Below are 20,804 nucleotides of genomic sequence, written 5' to 3'. Positions count from 1 at the left end.
GTTTCATACATTTTGTGACAGGACTAATTACGATAGCATCGCTTCTATCATCGGGCCAGATATCTGTGTTCGACTATAAATAGTTAAGTTTCAATAAATTGGGTAATTATCAATGATTAATTTGTTTATCTATTGATTATCTATGGCAAGAAAACCTTAGGTGTATTCAGGCAATTTCTAAACACACTTAAAATAAATAAACGTACAGGTAATACTATAGTTATTGATGAACAACTTAATATCTATGTGATTACGTTTGACTAGAAACGTTTTTACTGAGAGATCAACATCTAAACACGAGTAACGCACCATTGTCCTTCTCAATTTAACACCAATACGAGTTTGTATAACTTCCGAATGCTTTCAAATAGTAAAAACCACTTAAAGAACTTCCTTGAATGCAAAAGCAACTGTCCCGTTCAAGAACATTAACCTTTAATTTTAAAATAATTAGAAGGTTTTTTTTCAATCATAATTGTAGCAACCATAACTTCAATCTAAGGATAATTAGTAGATGTTTAATTATTTTCAATATTGTAAATTTTATCAAAATCTCAACATTTTTCTAGTAAGAAGCATTCGGAAAATAAAACTCTTTGTTTAATTCCTTCAAAGCACCAATAGATGGTGCTGTGGTATACGGCGTCACAAGAGATGGTCGTCGGGATCGTCGTGGTCCTCCTCGGAGTCGGCAGAGTCCAGACTGGGCACGTGGTCCAGATCGTGGCTCTCGCATTGCTGGTCCAGTTCGGTAGATGGCGCGTCATCATCTTTCCACTTGTCCATAGACCGTCGACGCGCGTTCATAAAGAAATTGCCAACTGTCGTCGGCTCTAAGCCGAGCTGTCGCGCTATTGTTACTTGCATTTCTTTCGACGGCCTCTTCGTTTCCTGGAAATTGAGAAATGTTCATATTAGACACATGTTAGAAAGAAGTTTAAGAATCTGGAACGGATTGAACATAAACCATTCTTTTTCTAAGCTACTCAGAGTACACATGTTACCCTGGTTTCTTTGTTTTGGATGGAGTTAGAAATTTGATTCAAAGATATTTTTGATATCAAACTAGGCAGAAGCGAATATTAGATTAGATAACCAAACAATATTTTTAAAGAGAAATTAACCATAGAGTACCTTAAAAATAGCCTGTAGAGTGCGCCGCTGGAGGTCTGTGAAAACCAAACGCGGCTTCTTCGGGGAAGGCATGGTATCCGAAGCAATGTCCTCCTTGCGCTTGCAGCCTGCAATAATAAAATAGACATTTATTTTTATATTTATTAGGGCAATTAGACTAAATGTAACGTAATTATGAATTCATAGCTTCTAATCACAACCATACAATTTTGATTTATAAATAGTTTTTTTATCTTCACCATTAGTCGAAACGGTGTTAACTTCGTCGTTATTTGAGCTAAGTGTCCGAACTATGGTAATTTTGATTTATTGGCATCTAGCACATATTAAACAATATCATGGATTAAAATTCCTTAGTAGCACATATATACATTACGTAAAGATAAAAAAATACTTACTGCCTCTCTGAGGAATCTGGGCCGCTGCAACAAAAGACACGACAACAATTACTACATATGAAATATACTATGTCACCCTGCTAACATACTTTATGTAGATTTAATCCTAAAAAACAGTTGTATTATCAATTTAAAGAACGACAGTTGCTTTAAGTAAGTTTAGCAAATTTTCAATTAAATTACATATTTTCTGTTTCAATTCTTCTAATAGCAGACTTAACTACGTATAACAATCATGCTGCTAAGACATAAAAAAAAACTAGATAGATTCCACGTGTACAATTGTTTAATACTGTCCTTGCCACCTAGAGTCAGTGGTCACTATGGGAGACAATCAACCCTGAGTACTACAATCATATAAAGAAAATAAACAACAAGGTTAACAAAATGGTTACACGTGGAGACTTCATAGTACAAAGAAATCTTGAAACAGCTAAAGTTGCACTATTTCAAATCTATACAGATATTATCAGACAAAATTGTCCATATAGAAGAATTTGTAATAACTCCGAATGGGTTAAAATCCAGTCTGAAAACTATTAATTCAAACTGAAATTTTCATCGACTTAAATCTTACTTTTAAGGTAGACAAACTGGAAAAGATAAAGATAAGAAATACAAGACAAATTAGATTAGAAAATTATCTTTAATAATTAAATCAGCTCCAGTATGTCTATATCTAAAACCTTTATCTAATTATCCAGAAAAATTACAAACGCATACCTGGCGACAATGTAAACAACATTAATAAAGGGTTCTGAAATCTCGCAGGCACCTAAAAAATCATATTTTAAACAAAACTAGGCAGCCCTGGCGCGGGAGGGACAAAAGGGAAGGTATGGCAGAAACAGCAGTCTAACATTCACCTTGGCTTCTTTAAGCTAACAAAATACACTTACCTACAGCTAAAAACAATTATCCAATACTAAAACAATTATTATTCTTTGCGTAGGCAGTATCTTTGCCAAACTTACCAACTAGATAGGAAGGATACTGCCTATTCAAGTGAAACACATCTATGAGAGCAAATCTATTTTTATTTTACACATTTTATGAAAACAAAAAATATTCCACCCAAATGTTGTCACCTCGTCTAATTTTGGGCTTGTCACAAAGCATCAAAAATATTTCAAATTGTTATTAACGTATTAAAAAATATACGTAAAGCCTTTTTATTTCTATTACCTTTGCGACAAGCTTTCGACTTTTGACATCTATAAGAAACCAAGTACACTGCTACGCAGCCAAGGTAAGGGGATAAGGATTGACTTGTGAGACTAGAAAGCGAAAAAGACTAGAAGAATTAAAAAGATCGAATCGAAATTTATAATCTAGGATATAAATTATTTGAAACCAAAGAAACTGAAACACTGTAAGAGGTTATGGAAACGTAAATCAAATAGAAAATGGAGGGAGAGGATTTGAGGATGGCATTTTTAAGGAACTCAATCAAGATGTGGGAAGGACTCACAAGCAAGACATGTCCCCGGCCGGTTCATATACCGGGGCATCCCAGTGGGGCGGAGGCCCGGGGTACAGCCCGGAGCCCTGGGGCGGGGGCGGAGCGCCCGGGTAATCCCGGGGAGCGCAGTAAGATTGCTGCATGTTGTTTACATTGTCGCCTTTTATCGTTTGCTGTGGCGTATCTGGAAATTCAGTTTTAAATGACTATCGTGTTATAATGAACTTCACATATCTAAGAAAAGATGTATCTAAAATTCAGTACAACATTTTTATTATCCAAGATTGGTATAAACAAATTTATAGGAGTTCTTGAGTCAAAAAATTACTAAGAATCTAGGACGAATAATTCCCAAGAATACGAAATTTTTTGACTATTGTACCTTGTAACCACAATCGTCAATATATTTTCTTAAGATTTTTGTATTTCCAAAGCAAAATCTTAAACATACTAACAACGAGTACAAAGAGCTAAGTAAGGACTGCTTAGAATTCGTATCAAACTAGATTTTTTTGTGAAAAAGGACTAGTTTTATTATAATCACCTGTGATACAGATAATGGTAACAGATTACCATGTGGCGCGATTCTGGTATACCTTTCTCACTTTGTCTAGGTACTAACAATTTTGTACAAGTCGGTGCATACATCAGACTACACGTGAGCTTAGTCAATATTTTATTTAGTGTCATAATGCCTCAGGAAAGTTTTAATATCTTAATTAGGTACTGATTCCATCTCGTTCTTTGAAATGATGAAACATTCTACGGTAGCAATTATTAACATATACTGATCTAATAAATTTCTGTCAACTATTTTGAAACCCTACATCATATCGAAATATTAAAAGGTTTCTTAGGTAGAAATTAAATTGACAATATCAACAAAGGTATACCTTTTATTATACCAAAATATATTCAGGTAAAAGTCCCGGGCACGATATAATAGGAATTACATTTAAGAATCAAAATACGTAGAGCCGCTAGAATAGTCGGGCCTTGCGGGCGTCGGGGAGGGCCGTGCGATCGATAAGAGGGCCGCTGGGGAGGCCGGGGGAGAGAGAGGGATGGAGAGGGCGGGTGACGTCACAGCGGGATGCGGGGCGCGGGGAGACATGAGCCTCGCGCTACCCTGCTGACGAGAACTACTGTCGTTTTTATTACGAAGGTTTTACATACAAATGCTTGTATGAGTTTTGTATGTTAAATGCTGTTTTAAATGGTCATATTAATTAAAATTGTTCTTAACACCTCTTAGAAGTAATTTTCATAATTTAATTTATTTAAAATTATGGTAGATAGAGATTTATAATCATTTGCCAAGATAATTGTTAGAAAATTAACAAAGCTGAAGCTCCTTAAACATCAGTATATTTAAGGAGCTTCAGCTTTGGTAGACAGATATAGTGTTCACTTGAAAGTGGATTTTAATCCAGCTAAATCAAGTTTCACAAAGTGTGAACATGTGCGTTATTATCAGATAAATCTTTAATAAGATGTATAACAAAGAAACATACATGGAACGACCGAGTATTCGGCGCCCAGTTGGCCGTCCTAGGTATCGCTGGATGGATAAGATAAAGATCTTCGGGAGCTACAGCTTCGGGACTAGATCGAGACGGCGCGGGATAGGAGAAAGTGGAGACTTTTGTTGTCAGAGGCCAAGGTCTTCAGATCACTGCGACACCCTAGTTAGTTATAACAAAGAAAACCTTGCAGACATATATAAGGACAGAAACCCATAGGAATTCATTGCCTTTATCCACGAAGATTATTTATCAAACGGTATACTGATCATGATCATCAGAAGCACTACAGCCGGAGTAGGTCTAGGTGTTGTCCAGTAAATTTAATAGTATACCTTTAAAAATTTCAATTGAATTGAGAAGTAAAAGGTTAGCGTGGTATAGGCATGTTATGAGGAGGGAAGAATCGCATGTGACAAAGAGAACGTTAAGTACGAGTTTGAAGGTACACATGTAGAGGTAGGCCTAGGATGTGATGGATGTATTGTTTGAAAGGTGACATGATCAAGAAGGGGGTGACAATGGCGATGACGGCTGACATATTGATTTGGAGGACGGAAACCTGGTGCACCGACACTACGTGAGTAGGACAAGGTCAAGGAGATAATAATGAATCTAAATTCCATAACAAAGTTCATAAAAATTGGTCCACATTTTGGAACTTTAACTTAATCGTTTTATTAATAAAAGAAGTAAGGAATAACATTGTAACTTACGGTAATAATTTAAAAATAGGTCGACACCGAAACAAAGCACGCTCGAGGAAAACTGTTACGAATTGTGAAAAGTATCGCAAAACTAATTACATCCCATGAACTAGTTTCACTTGAGAAAAAGTATGTTAGAGTGTATTTTTAAAAGGGAAACATTCGTATAATATAATCGGGTAAAGTGTATGGACATCTTACTAATGTTATAAAATCGTAAGTTTAGATGGAGATATCCACTGAACATCTCAATGAATCTTAGTCTGGAAGAACACATAGGCTACTTATTAAGTTTTTTTTAATTCCGCGCAGACGAAGTCGCGGGCGAAAGCTAGAGTGTGAATGTATAAAAAGAGTAAATGAGTTTTCTTACTTCATTATTGTAAAAGAATCGTAAGAGATAAGAGATTTATAAGGAATAGACCGGGAGGAGATGGCAAGGAAAAGAGGAGTCTCACGGATTGTAGGAAGTTATCTACATCTGCTTTCTGGGAGTTTGATGTCGAATGTTTTAATATATTAGATTGTTAATATTTGTAATCTAACGACACATTTATAAAAAAGGCTTTGAATATTATTCGCCCTTAAAAATACAATTTAACATTTCATTTTATATCCCTTCTACGACTTAATTTACTTCTAAGACGCCTATCTTCGAAACGGAATTATTACCCGCATTTTGCGCGTTAATATCGGTACGAATCAAAAAAACATTGCAATACGTCAGTACGACAATCGACCAACACTAAGGTAGAGTATACACAAACCTTTCGACGCGTCGAAAACCGGGCGAAAAGATCGCGCACAACAACAAAATTAGAGACAAAAAAACTTTACAACGTTTATGAACCACGATAATTGTATTATGAATTCCAATATTTATGCTAAATCACGTATAAATATCAATTGAATTTAAAACCTTAATTCCATTTCTTATGTGTGCAACTGTCCTTATATCGACTGATGTGTAGTGACGTTCTAATATTGAGCGAGCGTCCTCTCGATATCGATTGAAAGAATCGATACCAGCTGACGTTGTAACACGATAAACAAATGGATTTTATCGATAACGTCATTATAAAAAGATATAAAAGGGTGCACAGTCGATTATTCTATTGTACTGTTAGCATTCTAATAAGGGTGCGTTTTCAATGCAAGGGGCAGAAAGCACCCTTCATTAATTAGTCTTTTCAGATAAGTTTGCAAAGGATAGATTTTTGCAGTGATTTATATTTTGAAATTACATTTATTAAGTAGTCTATTAATGGACCAAGATCTTTTTCTTGTCTTGATAAAAATTATGTTATGTTCAACAGTTCCATTTATAAAATACCAAAATAATTATCAACCACATATTTTGGAAGTACATGAAAGTAAAAGTACATATACAAAATCATAGTTGTAACATATCAAAATTCACCGGAATTTTCAATAGTTTCCCACAAAAAGAAAACTCATCTAAAATCGGTACAAGTAGAGCGCTTTCACACCAACTAAATACTTAGGTGACCTAGATGTTGAAATCTAGCTTTAGTTAGCACCTCCACGGAGACATTGAATAATAAAAACTGGTATATATTCAAATAATTCCTATGTCATCGATAGATTGTGAATTTCGTCAGTTTATAATAATGCTACTATAAATCAATTTACAACTTGACAATTTGTATTTAGTTGTTAAATTGTTTTACTATTACTTGAAAACATTAGCCTTGGGTTTCTGAGACGTTTAAAACATATTGTCATCTTTGTTTTGTTAAAGATAATGTCGTTATATAGAGATTTTGATCTCAGAAACCAACGGTCGTTAAGTTGCTAACTTAAAAGTTAACGTAAGTTCAAATTTACTTTATAAGATTATTGATATTTATATCTTTAACTTTGTTAAAATTCCATTAAATTTAATTTTATAAACTTATAGCATTTTTATAAAGTTTCAAAAATTCAAGCTTGTCACTAAATGAGGTCAGATTTCTAATGAAGCGACATTAAATTTGTTGTTATTATATATATTCGTTCTATTAACAATGTGATTTTGTACTGTTTCTACAATGAAAGACTACGGTTAGAAAAATATAAATATTACTAATATAGTTTTTGCTATTTGTTTAATGTAATCTAACTGAGTATGCGCGCGCATTTTCATTACAAATTTCTCCTCATATAGGTAACTACCTCGAAGTTCTAATTATTTTATCATAAGTTACCGAAATCTTAGGGTATATTTTCAATGCAGTTAATGAATCCAGTTAATGAGTTAGTTAATATTAAGTAAGTATATGATATTTTAGCTTACTTTCTTTGTTATCGTTATGTTTAACAAATGTAGATCACGAAAATAGAGAGCTTTTAATTCGAAATACTAACGAGTAAATTTTTCTAACAAAAAAATTTGATTATTTTAATTAAATCTCAGACGAATGCAAAGTTTTTCTTGTTATAACCTAAAAAGTTTTTTGACACCTTTAAGCTAATTAGGTAAGCAATGTTTATAATTCCTTGGTCATAAATTTCCAGTACAGAAGCCCCTAACACACTGCCGCGAAAGCGAACTGGAATCTAAGCGAATCCAACTTAGCATGGCACGAAACCAAATGTGGAGCGGACTCATTTTCGCTTCGTTTTCATATCTTCCACTAAACGCTTCGCTTCAGCTCAGTGTGCTACAGGTCTAAAACAACATAAAACACTAAAGACATGTAAATGAGACTAAAAGCGTCATGCAAGTACCTGCGAGCCGCAGCGCCGACATCCGCTGGAACTCCGGCTCCTGCAGCCACTTCCACATCCGCCTGAACGTCTCCCGTCCCGACTTTAGCTTGGACCATGGCTTGGGGTTTCTCAGCAGGTCGCTAAGGGTCCCCTGCGACCGACAAAGTACCCTCTGCGCGAAGATAGCCTGAGGAATCGAGTAGCGCTTCAACTCCCCACTTATCCTCTGTGCGAGCTCCTTTGTGTTGATTTCCTCCGTGTCGTGAACCTGCACTTGCTGTTGCGCCTGTTCCTCCCTCGCCAGCAGCGCGGCGTTGAGGTCGAGGCCGGGGCTCGGTAGCGGCGGCGTTGGCGACCGCCGCTCGTACGAGCCGGGTGATACGCTCCGCCGACTATACGCCGACTGAGGGGACAACGGCTCATTGTAGGCATTGGGGGAAAGCGAGGCGTACGACTGCTGGTGCTGGATAACTGTGAAGGTGCCCCCGGCGTGGTAGGCGAACTTATCGGAGACTGTACTAATAGGGGGTAAGGGCAGCAGCGGCGTGAGTGTGGCGTAGGAGGCCGGCTCGAGGCCCGGCGGCGTGAGACGGCCGTTGACCGCCGCCAGCGGGTGGAAGGCGGCATCGCCGTCGGGCAGCAAGTCGGGTGAGAGCCGCGGCGGCGACGCGTGGCTCGGTGCCACGATCACGGTGAGCGGCGCACGCTCCCGCATCCTCGTCTCATCCATGGCGCGCGACCGGCGGCGACGGGGTCGCGCGGGCGACTGAAGCACGCCTGCGCCGCGCCCTTCCGTCCCCTCGGTACCTCGGTCCACGTCCTGCGAACAGCCCCTATTTTTATCTCCCTCGCGCTAAACAACCTATATCCCGAGACGTACACGCGAATTTGGTCCTTCCATAGAAGGTTCATAGTCCATTTTTATCTGGAAAATGCGCTTGTGACGTGAACACTCTCTACAATGCACCCTTAGCCTACCCCGAGGGGTACGACTACTATCATTGTAACCAAACCTGAGATGTCATACATTGCTGTTCTACTTCTACATTTAGCTATGAAAAGTGACTCCAAAGCAGCAATGTACTTTGTGTTTCAGGTAAAAGTCGGGGGTTGAGCATGGCAGGCAGTCTCGTGGTAGGGAGCTGCCCCCGTTCGAGTACTGTCACTCGGCTATTTGCGTGACTGCCGCGCACTGGAACTCCCGGACACTTGTAGGGAAAACTTTGGGTTTTTACATAATAATACTACTTATGCCATTTGCTATTCCTAGAAAACAACAATAAAAATAATTTTTAATTACACTATCTACAAAAATAAAAAAAATATGTACAATTTTTTGTCTGATTTAAGTTTGAATTGTCTCAAACATTTGTCCTTTGAGAATTCAGAGAGACAGACATTCTAAAAGGGTCGTAATGTTGCTAAAAGGCTTCTTCTATAATGTCATAATGAAGCCCGAAAAACATAATATAATATACACAATTAATTCTACTTTAAAACTTTAAACGTATATTAGTAAAATTTTATAATCAGAAACAATGATATCAATAAATGATGGTACATCTTACTTACGCTTTACTTAACTTAAACTTTAAGTGTTTTATTACTATTTACGACATACGTTGTGATTAATTTTATACCTTAATAAAAAAAAAATTAATTCAATTCGAATCAGCTGTTACTGTAATTTATGACGTATAAAAACTTGTATGAAATGTAAAGACAGGCCTATCTACTGCAGCTCGGCACACACCTGGCGCAGACAAAGGGATTGCTAGGGATGTGCTGAATAAATGTCAAATATCGATGTTTGATATTTAATCTTACGAATTATTTTAAAGAATAAATAATTATTACAATTAATCAAATTGAATAATTAAAATTTAATTTAACTATAGTAGAATCTTACTCAGAAGTCTAAAGAAAAATTACTGTACATACTATGAAATATTTAAAATTTCGAACACAAATTGTACTGAATGAACTTTTATATCTATAATCCAAAGCCCAAATTACACAACAAACATCAATAAAACAACGGTTTTTAGATAACTTATCGATATATATTTATCTCGACATCGACATCAATTTTAAATCATTCACGTCACTAGATATAATAAGCGCGTGCCACCCCTATGAGTCCTGCCGCGGTGTAATTTTGTACAACTCGCCGCCAGGCGGCTACGGGTCACACTATTGTTACATTTGCACCAATATTATATCATAGGATAACGAGTCTACCTTCTTTAATAAATGGGTAATAAATAAAATAAAATGATCTGATGTAAAATTCTCGTGTAACAATGTTTGTTACCATACTCCTCCGAAACGGCTTGACCGATTCTCATGAAATTTTGTGTATATCCCATATTAAGTTACTTAGTAACTGCGAAAGGACGTAGTTGCGGGCGACACTTAGTTATAATGTAGAAAATTCTTTGGTCAATAATTTTTGCTTAATAATTTTATTAGGAATTCTAACTGTATAACATCACTAGCCTGGTCTTTTCCCTACAGAAGATATGGACAATGAAATTATTGATGTAATTTTTTTTAACAATTAGTAATGAACATAAAATAAGTTAGAAATTTTGTTAACTTTAATTTTCATCCCAACATTTAACTACGAACAGAATAATGTCCAGTCTGCACGTAGCTAAAATTTGACGAAGCTCTACGCGACGTAGCACATATAACGTAGATTTAAGATAACTTCAAATAGCCTATTTCCATTGCCGTAACTTTAACTACATACGTATTTTACTTATTATTAAATACACTATCAATATGGCCTATAATACATCCATACTTCTATACAAATAATAAAATTGGAGTCCTAATATCGAAAAGGATATCAAAATATTTGTCTGTCTGCCCGCTAAATCCGTTTGTTACGGTAATCTCTGAAAATGCCGGACCGGTAGCCTAAGTGTACGGAAGTAACCCAGACTACTGTTTCTTTAGTATTCTACGCTGACGAAGTCACAGGAGACCGGTAGTTATACATAGATGTATAGAGTCTTTAAAGTTGTAATTTTTTATAACTTACAAGTCCCAATATTTAGTACACTTCGGATTACTTAGATATATAGTCAATTTTCTTGGACAGAACAGGCTAGGTTATAAATCTATATATATATAAAAGAAAGTTGTGTTAGTTACACTATTTATAACTCAAGAAAGGCTGAATCGATTTGACTGAAAATTGGTGGGCAGGTAGCTTAGAACCAGGAAACGGACATAGGATAACTTTTATACCGTTTTCTATTTTTTATTCCGCGCGGACGGAGTCGCGGGTAAAAGCTAGTAAACTAATAACTAATAACTTTTTAACAATTAAACTTTTACAGTGGCAGATCCCGCAGTAACAATATTTGTTGAGTATACAAATGGGCCGGGTGGACCGGTGAAATACCACGACCACACAGAAGACAGGCGTCAAGTGGAAGCAATTCCTCGTTTCATCTGATGAGTGTGGTGTCGGAGGCCTAATTTTAGTCCTCGTTCCCTTCCCACCCTTTACTTATAATGAAAGGATGGAAAGGGGGAGTGGATACGTATAGGAAGAGGATATATTCCTCCTCTGTCGATTAAAGGTAGGCAACGCATATACAATTGCGGATTTCTTTGGGCAACGGTCGCCTCGCTATTTAGGCGGATAGAGGTGACCGCTTGCTCGTTTGCCACCTTATGATATAAAAAAAATATGAGAGGGGATTTACCAGCTAGCATCGGAACTATTAACAATACAGCTGAATGTGGTAAAGGATGTCGTTACAGTGAATGGTGGCATTTGGTCTACGGTCACTTAACGTGGCTCGTGCTCCCACCATTTACCACATCCTGATGATATCGTCATAACACGACTGTTGTTTATGGTTGGTTGGGTTTGAATTTTTTTTTGTTCTAACGTATTGTCGTAACTTATGTTATTTTAAATTGAGCCCAGATATTAATATTATAATCTTCTTCTATCTTATATATATAAAAGAAAGTCGTGTTAGTTACACCATTTATAACTCAAGAACGGCTGAATCAATTTGACTGAAAATTGGTGGGCAAGTAGCTTAGAACCAGGAAACGGACATAGGATAATTTTTACCCCGTTTTTTATTTTTTATTTCGCGCGGACGGAGTCGCGGGTAAAAGCTAGTATGCAATAAATAAATATAACAAAAACAGTATTTATGGAGGATGCCTATTTCAACAGTGGTCGAACTCAGGCTGATTATCACTTAACATGTAGTTACCATTTGCAACTACATTTTTGAATACGTTAATATTGTGATTTATTTATACAAGTTATAACATATTTCAGCCTTCTTTGAATTCGTATAACTGGTTAAACTTTAAAGTCAAAATCCCCTTTGTTTGATTTTAAAAAAAAGTTAGAAAATGAAATACAATTGTGTCGAACACCTTTAACTTTCTCCCCCCGAAACCCTATCTTTGGATCTAAAAAAATGTATATTTGCGTGTTTAAAATATACATTCTACCGACCCCTTGTATGCACCCTATTTTATTAGCATGGCACGCTTTTTAAAATGACAGCTGCGCGGCCGCCATTTTGTGACGTCACCCCATCGATTTTTTTTAAATCGATGTTATCGACCGAACACCTGTGCTCGTGCCTTCCCGGAGCAATGACCTTTTATTTCCTTAAAAAAATAGTTATTCATTGGACAATATTTGTATATTATCTAGGAATATTTATTAATATATTATGTCCTTTTACATTAATTTATTTAGTTATATATTGTTAATTAATTAAATCCGATACCCACTCAGGACCGAAGAGTAAATAGATATGCTCTGACATCAAGAGAAATATCACCGTAATGGGTAGGAAATAAATGTCCTCAACTGCATGTGCAAAGCCACGTGTCTATGAATGTACACAAACTAGTTATAAACAATAACGTCACTTGTACAGTTTGCAAAAAAACATACGTCAGAAAAAAATCTAAGAATGATTGAACTTGCAAAATAAAAAGAACATTCGCAGGTGATTTTTCCAACTGTACCCTAACTTGTCGCCATATCAGTAACATCTCATGTTTCTTAAAAAAAAACTTGATTAAACGAAAAACCTCAATTGTTCCGCTTTAAGACTTGCTCAGGATATGAAAGTTTTCTATGGTTTCTCATTCAAGGGCAGTTGTTCGAATTAAAAAGGGGATTGTAAGGCGACAACCTAAAAGACTAAATTATATTTCATATATATATATGTAAAAATAAAAAACCCGCCAGAAACTTGCTTAAAATATTAAATTATATAATTTTAAAATTTGTAAACATTTGGCAAACAAAGTCGCAGATAAATATTAGTAACTAGCTTTTACCCGCGACTTCTTCCGCGCCGAATAAAAGAAAATGCACACAAGATAAAAAATGTTCCTATGTCCGTCTCCTAGTTCTAAGCTACCCCCCCCCCCCCATGAATTTTCAGCTAAATCAGTTCGACCGATTTTGAGTTATAAATAGTGTAACTAACACGACTTTCTTTTATATATATAGATATATATAGATACTAAAGAAAAAGAGACAAAAAATTAATGTTACGAAAGTATCTTATCGTAAGTACTGACTACCTCTACAAACCGCATCCTCTTTTCTAGAGGCTTGTATGAAAAGACGACCTAGTTGGAACAAAAAGGTTCGGACCAAGGAGGTATTTAGCCATAGAAAACAGTTACTTCGAACACGTCTACTAAAATTTGATGCCCAGTAAAACAACTAGAGTAGGCAGAGTTAAATAGAAGGAAGCTATATAAATACAATTGCAGTCCTTAAGTCTACATGAAGTTGGAAAAATAGTCTCAGAGTTGATTAATTGTCACTTAAGTCTAGATTAATGTAAATTTCTTATATCAAATCTTACTAATATTATAAATGCGAAAGTTTATATGAAAGAAAGATGGATAGATGGATGGATGGCTCAACGGATCTTGATGAAATTTGGCACAGATGTAGAAAATAGTCTGGTAGAACATAGGCTACTTATTAAGTTTCTTTTAATACCGCGCGGACAGAGTTGCGGGCAGCTATTAATACAATATACTAAGAGTCACTCTGAGTACAACAGTAAATTATTGTTTTTAAGATATAGGTATGGGTATGAATTAATTTCTAATTAAAACCTTTATATTTAGCAGAAGAAATGCAATATTTATATGTGAATGAAGAATTATATTTTTTTCCAAACAACGCGACGCCATCTTGTGTAAAACAAAAATGTGGGAATATCTTACCAAATTAATCTCTAACGACTTTCATCCGTAATTCCTCATATTTAGTTTTTATTATATAACATGTTTATTATTAATACGTACGTAACTCTATTACGAAATCTCTGTGGCCTAGAAAATTAATATCGAAAATTGATAATTGCGATCCTACAGTATCGGAAATCTTACCCTCCGTATGACCCGTTGTCATAGCAACCACTGCGCAGCACAACGCATACGGTAAAGTCAACATAGTTTTATCTCTCTCTAACTACACAATTTCGGTAATAAGAGGGAAAGAGGTGATTATATAAATCGGTATTGCGTTTTCCATTGAACAGCCGTAAGTAAAATCGATATCGCACAAGGCTAGGCGTCGATTATCCGTTCTATTCAGCGTCGTGAATTTTCTGATGTTAAAAGGTAACAACTGGTTTATTTACACTATGAATTTTCAGCTATAATACTAACGAATAAGGTTCATTATGTATTAGCAGGCATTTGTATTTATTTGGGATATAATTTAGACGGGACTTGCGGCTCACAATGTGACACAGCGGACATCGACTACGTATTGATTTTTGCGATCCTACGATGTCAAAGTTCGATTTATTGGATAAAGTTAATAGATGTATTTTTAACATCAACATATTCGACATATTATGCTTAATGTTTACTAAAGATATTCCAAATTAATTTAATATACACGACTGTTTTAACAAATCTTTATATTAAAGTATATTAATTGAATGTTAAATTTGTATATCAATTAAAGAATGCTCATTTCGAAATTATTTGCAGAAATTACCATCTGCAAATAATAAAATATTCAAGGTTAAAACATCTAGATTTTTTTTAAAATTTGAAGCGATCTTACCGTGAGATTCCACTGTCGTAACCTCTGTACAAAATATATATTGCCTTCATTTTTATTTTCTTCGAATAAAACAGAGATGACAATGCATTTGTACAGACTTTACGACACTATACCATTGTTGTAAAGAAGGTCATAAAATTCTACATGCATTTATCGCAATTAAATTTAAATCTCTTATTTTACTAATAGATTCAGTCTAGTCTAGTCAGCTTATAATTTTTAATTATTTTGTACTAGCTGTCGCCCGCCACTTCGTCCGCGCGGAATTAAAGATTTGCTTAGTGGTTACTAGATTGACCTCATCTGATCTCTTTCACTTTATTATTTCCCTTTTCACTTTATGTGGGGTTCACATTAGGTTTTGATACTTCCATTCTATTTATCATCAAAAGATCATCAACCAACTCTTCCAAGGCTACGGAATTAACTTACTACTATTAATTTAATTATTTTTCAACAATATTTGTGAAACCATTGAAGGAACCTTAAAAGGAATGATGTTATATCGGATGTAGGTAGATAAATAAAAGACAATTGATTTGTTTGTTTGTTTGTATTGCGTCAACTGTAACACTTTCAGTTTTCATCCATTTTGAGCAAAGTTTACCTACTTTATTATAACCGCTCTAACTCTGATGTCCAAACAGTTATAACTTTGTAACCGTTATTTATAACTAGTTACATTTTATCTCATTATTAACACATCCGAGATTGATTGACGACAAGTTAATGAATTGAAAATATACAAATAAAATTTATGTAGATGTTAAAATAATGGCATAACCCTTCATTTAAATCTACATAATTCAAAGTAAGAATTTTTTGATTAACTTCAATTATTACTTCTTATTTTAGTTTAAATATTTGGACACCAGAGGTCAGCATAACAACGCACGCTATCATCTGCTCTCGTGTGACACACGCGGCATACTTCACTCTGTGGCAGTCGCAAGCGTACAACGTGAAGTTAGCTATCAACCATGTACAGTCAAAGAATTAAATTCGATTTAGGATCGAATATTCATCAGGTAACTGTCCTCTCAAGTAGGGTTGGCGACAGGCAGGCGGTCTGCCGTAAAAACTTAAGTCAAAACTTTAAGGTTTATAAAATTTTGTGTACCAACCCCACGTGAGTGGGAAAAGGCCAGGGAGATGATGATTCAACAGGAAACTGTCACGAACACAACTGTTATTGATTTTATGTAGCTACGATAATTTTTTTCACCGATATGGGTAGAAAAATTCCTCGGTTGTTCAGTTGAGTAAGGAAATTACAATATTCTTCTCAACAGTTATTTCAGCGACTGTACATGTTAGGTTATATTTCAAATGTCAGATTTGACAGCTGTCAAATTTACAACAATATTATGAAAATGGTACCAAGATATCAATAAAAAGTTTATTTATTTATTTTCATGTCTGTTGTTTTTGTGCTAATTTTTAGTTCTAGCTGTCAAAACTGTCATATTACATTTTGTTAACCACTTGATTTCAATTATAGATAGACAAAGTTATCTGACCCAGTAGAGACGAGGTAAACTAAATTAAGATAGCTCTCTAGCGTGCCATTATTAACGTCTCACCATTCAAAAAACTATCTCACCTTCATTTAATGTACCTGTCTTGTCACGTTTTTATGTCATTTACTATACCTTACTAGTTGTCACATTTCTGACAGAACTAATAGCGACACTAGCCTGTCTACTGACTCAGATAAACTTCTTACACTATAGCTAACTTCAGTGTGCCTACCACGAATACTAGACAATAGTAATCGTACCGTTATCAACATATTAAAATTTATGCCCCTATCGGGTAGTAAAGTACACCAAAAATCTCATATTAATTTTAACATAACTGTCGATGACGATACGAAAGCGATTGCCACAAATATTCATAATAGACCCACAGTTGTATTCAACTTGAGACTACAACACCGTCTTATTTGTTTAAGCTTTAAGCACCAATTTTCTTTTAATAACAAGTCGTTCGAAATATTTAAACGACTAAAATTCTATAAATATCTTACTATATAGATTAAAAATACATGTTATAACATTTTTACAAGTCTATCTTTAGTTATGCATACCTAAATCAAATGTTCATCGCTTTTGCTTCTTTGAAGTTAAATGAAAACATAAACTAAAACATTTACGAAATTAAATCATTTAATTTAGGTATGTTTGGATTCTAAAATTATAAAAACGTATGAAAAAATAACTAAATAAGGGAAACATTTTAAGACATAAAATAGAGACTTCAAATGAAATATAAATTCGATTGCCGTTTATAAAATAACTTCACGTCTTTTAAACCCAACTGGGGCAGACAGAGAAAGCTATTAGGCATTAGCTTTCCATAGATATTCGATTGTTTGGTTTATGTATAATCCCAAAAGGAAATCGATACATTAAAAATCTTAGATTTAATTACCAAACAATCTCCTGTCTTACGGTTGGTTTCTGAGACAAAAATCCCTGAATAAAACATATTGTCATCCCAGAGATAACATTAAGCTTTAAACTGAGATTTTTGTCTAAGAAACCCACGATTACTTTATTCTGTAGTTATTAAGTACAAATCCAAAATATAATACAAATATAGTTAAGGAGGTATTTACAAACTATGTATGGATCATGGACATTTAACCTAAAACAATGAATAAATTCGCTAAAATAATAATTGCACATCATAACATTTGATGGACAAAAAAGTAATTTATAACTAGGAGTATTGTTCTAAAGGTTATTAATATTTTCTTAAGTTATCATTATTTACGTATGTTATTTCAGAATCCAACAAACTTAATATTCAAGACGGATTTATGTTGAAATCAAATTGTCATATTAAATTATTTATAATTACATAATTTAATCGTATTTTGACGATTATTGTTTCGTAGAATTTGAAAAAGCATCGCGAGAACATAGGAACAACCATGTTGCTCTCGAAATAAAAGCGCGCCTAATTCAAATCGCATAGAGTATACATGCCAGTAAAGTATACGATAGGTACTTAAGTGGGTATAATGTAGGTAATTACTAAAATTATATGAATATATTAGAATTATTTATATTTCAGCAAAACTACGCATCGAAGCGTCACTTAATTGTACGATAATTATCAAGGAGGGGGTAGGGTTACCATCATTTAAAAAAAATTCCAGACTGCTAGACGCCCAACGAAACGTTCTGATCGGACTAAACAGGGGAAAACTCGAGATGAACTTACTTGGGCCATTTGTATGAAATTTAAAAGGTCAAAAATATCAATGAGAGGTCAAAGTTTGGGAGAAAACTCGAAAGAGATACACAGAAGCCTTGCGTAAACCAACACTAACAATGAAGACAAAGTCAAGACCCAGGCTTTGAAAAAACAACATTAATCATTATTTCTAGTTAGCACGTTGTATAGAACGCATCATAAATATTATACAATATTGTTGTATCTAAGGCACATAATGTTTAGGCTTTCAATTATTTCTCCATATCGTAATAATGGTGCTAATAAAAAATATAAATCGTCACGCCGTCACAGCTGCGCGCCATTTCGAACGTCAAATGTCAGATGGAGAATTGTCGATGGTTTAAAAATGGCGGCATCTGTCACGCGCGTACAAACTATTGCGAAGCTATCAACAAAACTACTACCGTTTCTACCAATGCTGTAGATAAAAGTTTTTAACATCTTTCTCGGATTCCATTCATAAAATCGTAATAACAAATGCATTTCATACAACATGTCTGCCTGTCGCTTTATACAGTATAATTTTATATTATTTTTACATCGAACGGGCACGAGCCGTGCGTTTTGCCAATCATACAAAAACAACTATTTCAATATAAGACACGTTCAGAATGAACAATTTAATCACAGTCTAGAATTTTCGGCACCAATTAACTTTTAAATTCGTCACCAATATTGCCTCACAGATTGTACAATGTTACACAGTTCCGCTACACAATCGAGTTGTTGCAATCCCAGCATTGTATTCAAGCCTCAAGTGACTCTTTTAATTTTATGACCTTTTTTTTTAATATATTTTCTAATAAAGTCTAACGCTAGCAATTGACTAAACCTCGCTTTTCAGCCTAGTTGAACTATTATAGCTGTAATAACAATATATCTATAGTTTTGTTTTGTGAAATAGCTATGTTATAATTGTACCAAATGGCTTCCCTAATTCAAATCGATTTTACTTTATACAATCTCGTTATTCCCGTCCATATTTTAATATAGAAAAAATATTCTGCGAGTTAATTGTTACGAATATATGGTCAACTACTTCAGTACCAATCACTAGCTTTACAAAAGCCTTTTAAATATACTATTTTTTAATTATATTTATTGCTTGTCGTTTATTGCTACGTTGCCTACTTTCCTATTACTCTATAACCTCTTATTCGAATGTTCTACAAAATTAAATGGGTCGTGAAAAATTAATTGAAAACCTTTTCAAATAATTAACGTCCGTTATTAGTGAAAAGCCTGCGTTAAATAAACGGTGATCGTTTAACAAACGTGACAATGTAAAATTTAAATTTAAAATGTTGTCTATGGTAACCTTTAGGGACTTTTTATTGTCACTTTTTATTTTCTTTAATTTCCGAACTGATCGGTTACGTCACTGTCAGATGTCACTGAACAGTTTAACTACAAAATGTCAACTTAATCGTACCGTATTTATATAATCTAATTCTATTAAAAATTGTGTATATATATTTAGATTTTTATTAAGTGTAATTTGGCCACATTTTTTTTAGTTTCATCCCCTTACTAATTAAATGGGGGTTAATTAGTAATTGTAAATATTTTTTTAAACTTTTAAGTAACATTAAATTTACATTGTAACTCTAATGACTAGCTTTTCTCATATGGCCACGGGATCGCGAACGAAAACAAAATAATTATTGCATGTTTTAAACGAAATCACTAATCTAAATACAATGTAAAATGGCGGCAAAACTTGCAATGAAAAATTCAAACTTCGAACTGTCGCAAATTCAAAGATGGCAGACCGAATATAGTTTATTAATTGACTAAAATGTACTTAATACGAAATCGATAATGAGTTATACACAATACGAGCGGATGGATTTTAAAAGAACTACTACAATTTACAAGTCCCTATTACATTAATTTATTATAAGTTATTTTTTATATGAAAGGCACCTATTGAATGTCCCTCGACCGTTGTCGAACTACATTTGTCAATTTATTCTTGCTCTCAAGTTGACTTCGTTGTCAATGTCAATTAAAAAATCATTAAATTTGAATATTTTCTTTCCATTCATTAATAATTTTACAAAGAAATATAGTGTTATATATAATGGTCACTATTTTGTTTCTAATTTGAATAAAGTTAATTCTACAGTGATTTATAGTTTTTGATATTTTAAATTAAAGTTGTTGTGAGAGGAAAGTATCAAGATTATGTAATCAGACTAGAATTCAAAAATATATAAGTTTGTATGTTAAATTGTATCAATGCAACTTAGATCAAGAATAAATATGACATAATCATGGCTACTAAGTATACAACTAAACTAATCTTAAGCAAGGCTCGTCTTTCTTATATATTCGTTTTAATAAATTATTTTTTTTCCTTCGTAAACTAACAAGCTTATTACCTATTTAATTGTCAATACAAAACACACAACAATGAAACAAAAAAACAAATTATAATATCACACTTTCGTCAATCGAACCTTTTGACGCTATTGGAAGCATTTTGTTAACTACCCGCTCCCTTGATTGCCTTAT

General features: G+C 34.4%; 1 protein-coding gene across 1 annotated transcript; it reads right to left on the bottom strand.

Annotated features, from left to right (window-relative positions):
* Positions 1-413: 413 nt before the first annotated feature.
* On the bottom strand, positions 414-8,681 carry LOC106711283 (homeobox protein onecut). Its single transcript, XM_014503582.2, has 4 exons — positions 7,955-8,681; positions 1,533-1,556; positions 1,135-1,241; positions 414-891 (listed from the first exon to the last, which is right to left on the bottom strand). Exons 1-4 carry the CDS (start codon positions 8,664-8,666, stop codon positions 646-648), a joined length of 1,089 nt encoding a protein of 362 aa, XP_014359068.1. The 5' UTR covers positions 8,667-8,681; the 3' UTR covers positions 414-645.
* Positions 8,682-20,804: the final 12,123 nt, after the last annotated feature.

This window comes from Papilio machaon, chromosome 23, assembly GCF_912999745.1.
Source record: "Papilio machaon chromosome 23, ilPapMach1.1, whole genome shotgun sequence".
NCBI lineage: Eukaryota > Metazoa > Arthropoda > Insecta > Lepidoptera > Papilionidae > Papilio > Papilio machaon.
Note: the sequence above shows the minus strand (reverse complement) of the source record. Positions and strands in the feature narration are given on the sequence as shown.

Coding starts and splice junctions, on each gene's coding strand:
- LOC106711283 (XM_014503582.2), bottom strand. CDS start 8,666: ATGGATGAGACGAGGATGCGGGAGCGTGCGCCGCTCACCGTGATCGTG. Junction 1,557..7,954: donor GTCGGCGCTGCGGCTCGCAG/GTACTTGCATGA, acceptor CTTTTGTTGCAG/CGGCCCAGATTCCTCAGAGA. Junction 892..1,134: donor CTCTACAGGCTATTTTTAAG/GTACTCTATGGT, acceptor CTCAATTTCCAG/GAAACGAAGAGGCCGTCGAA.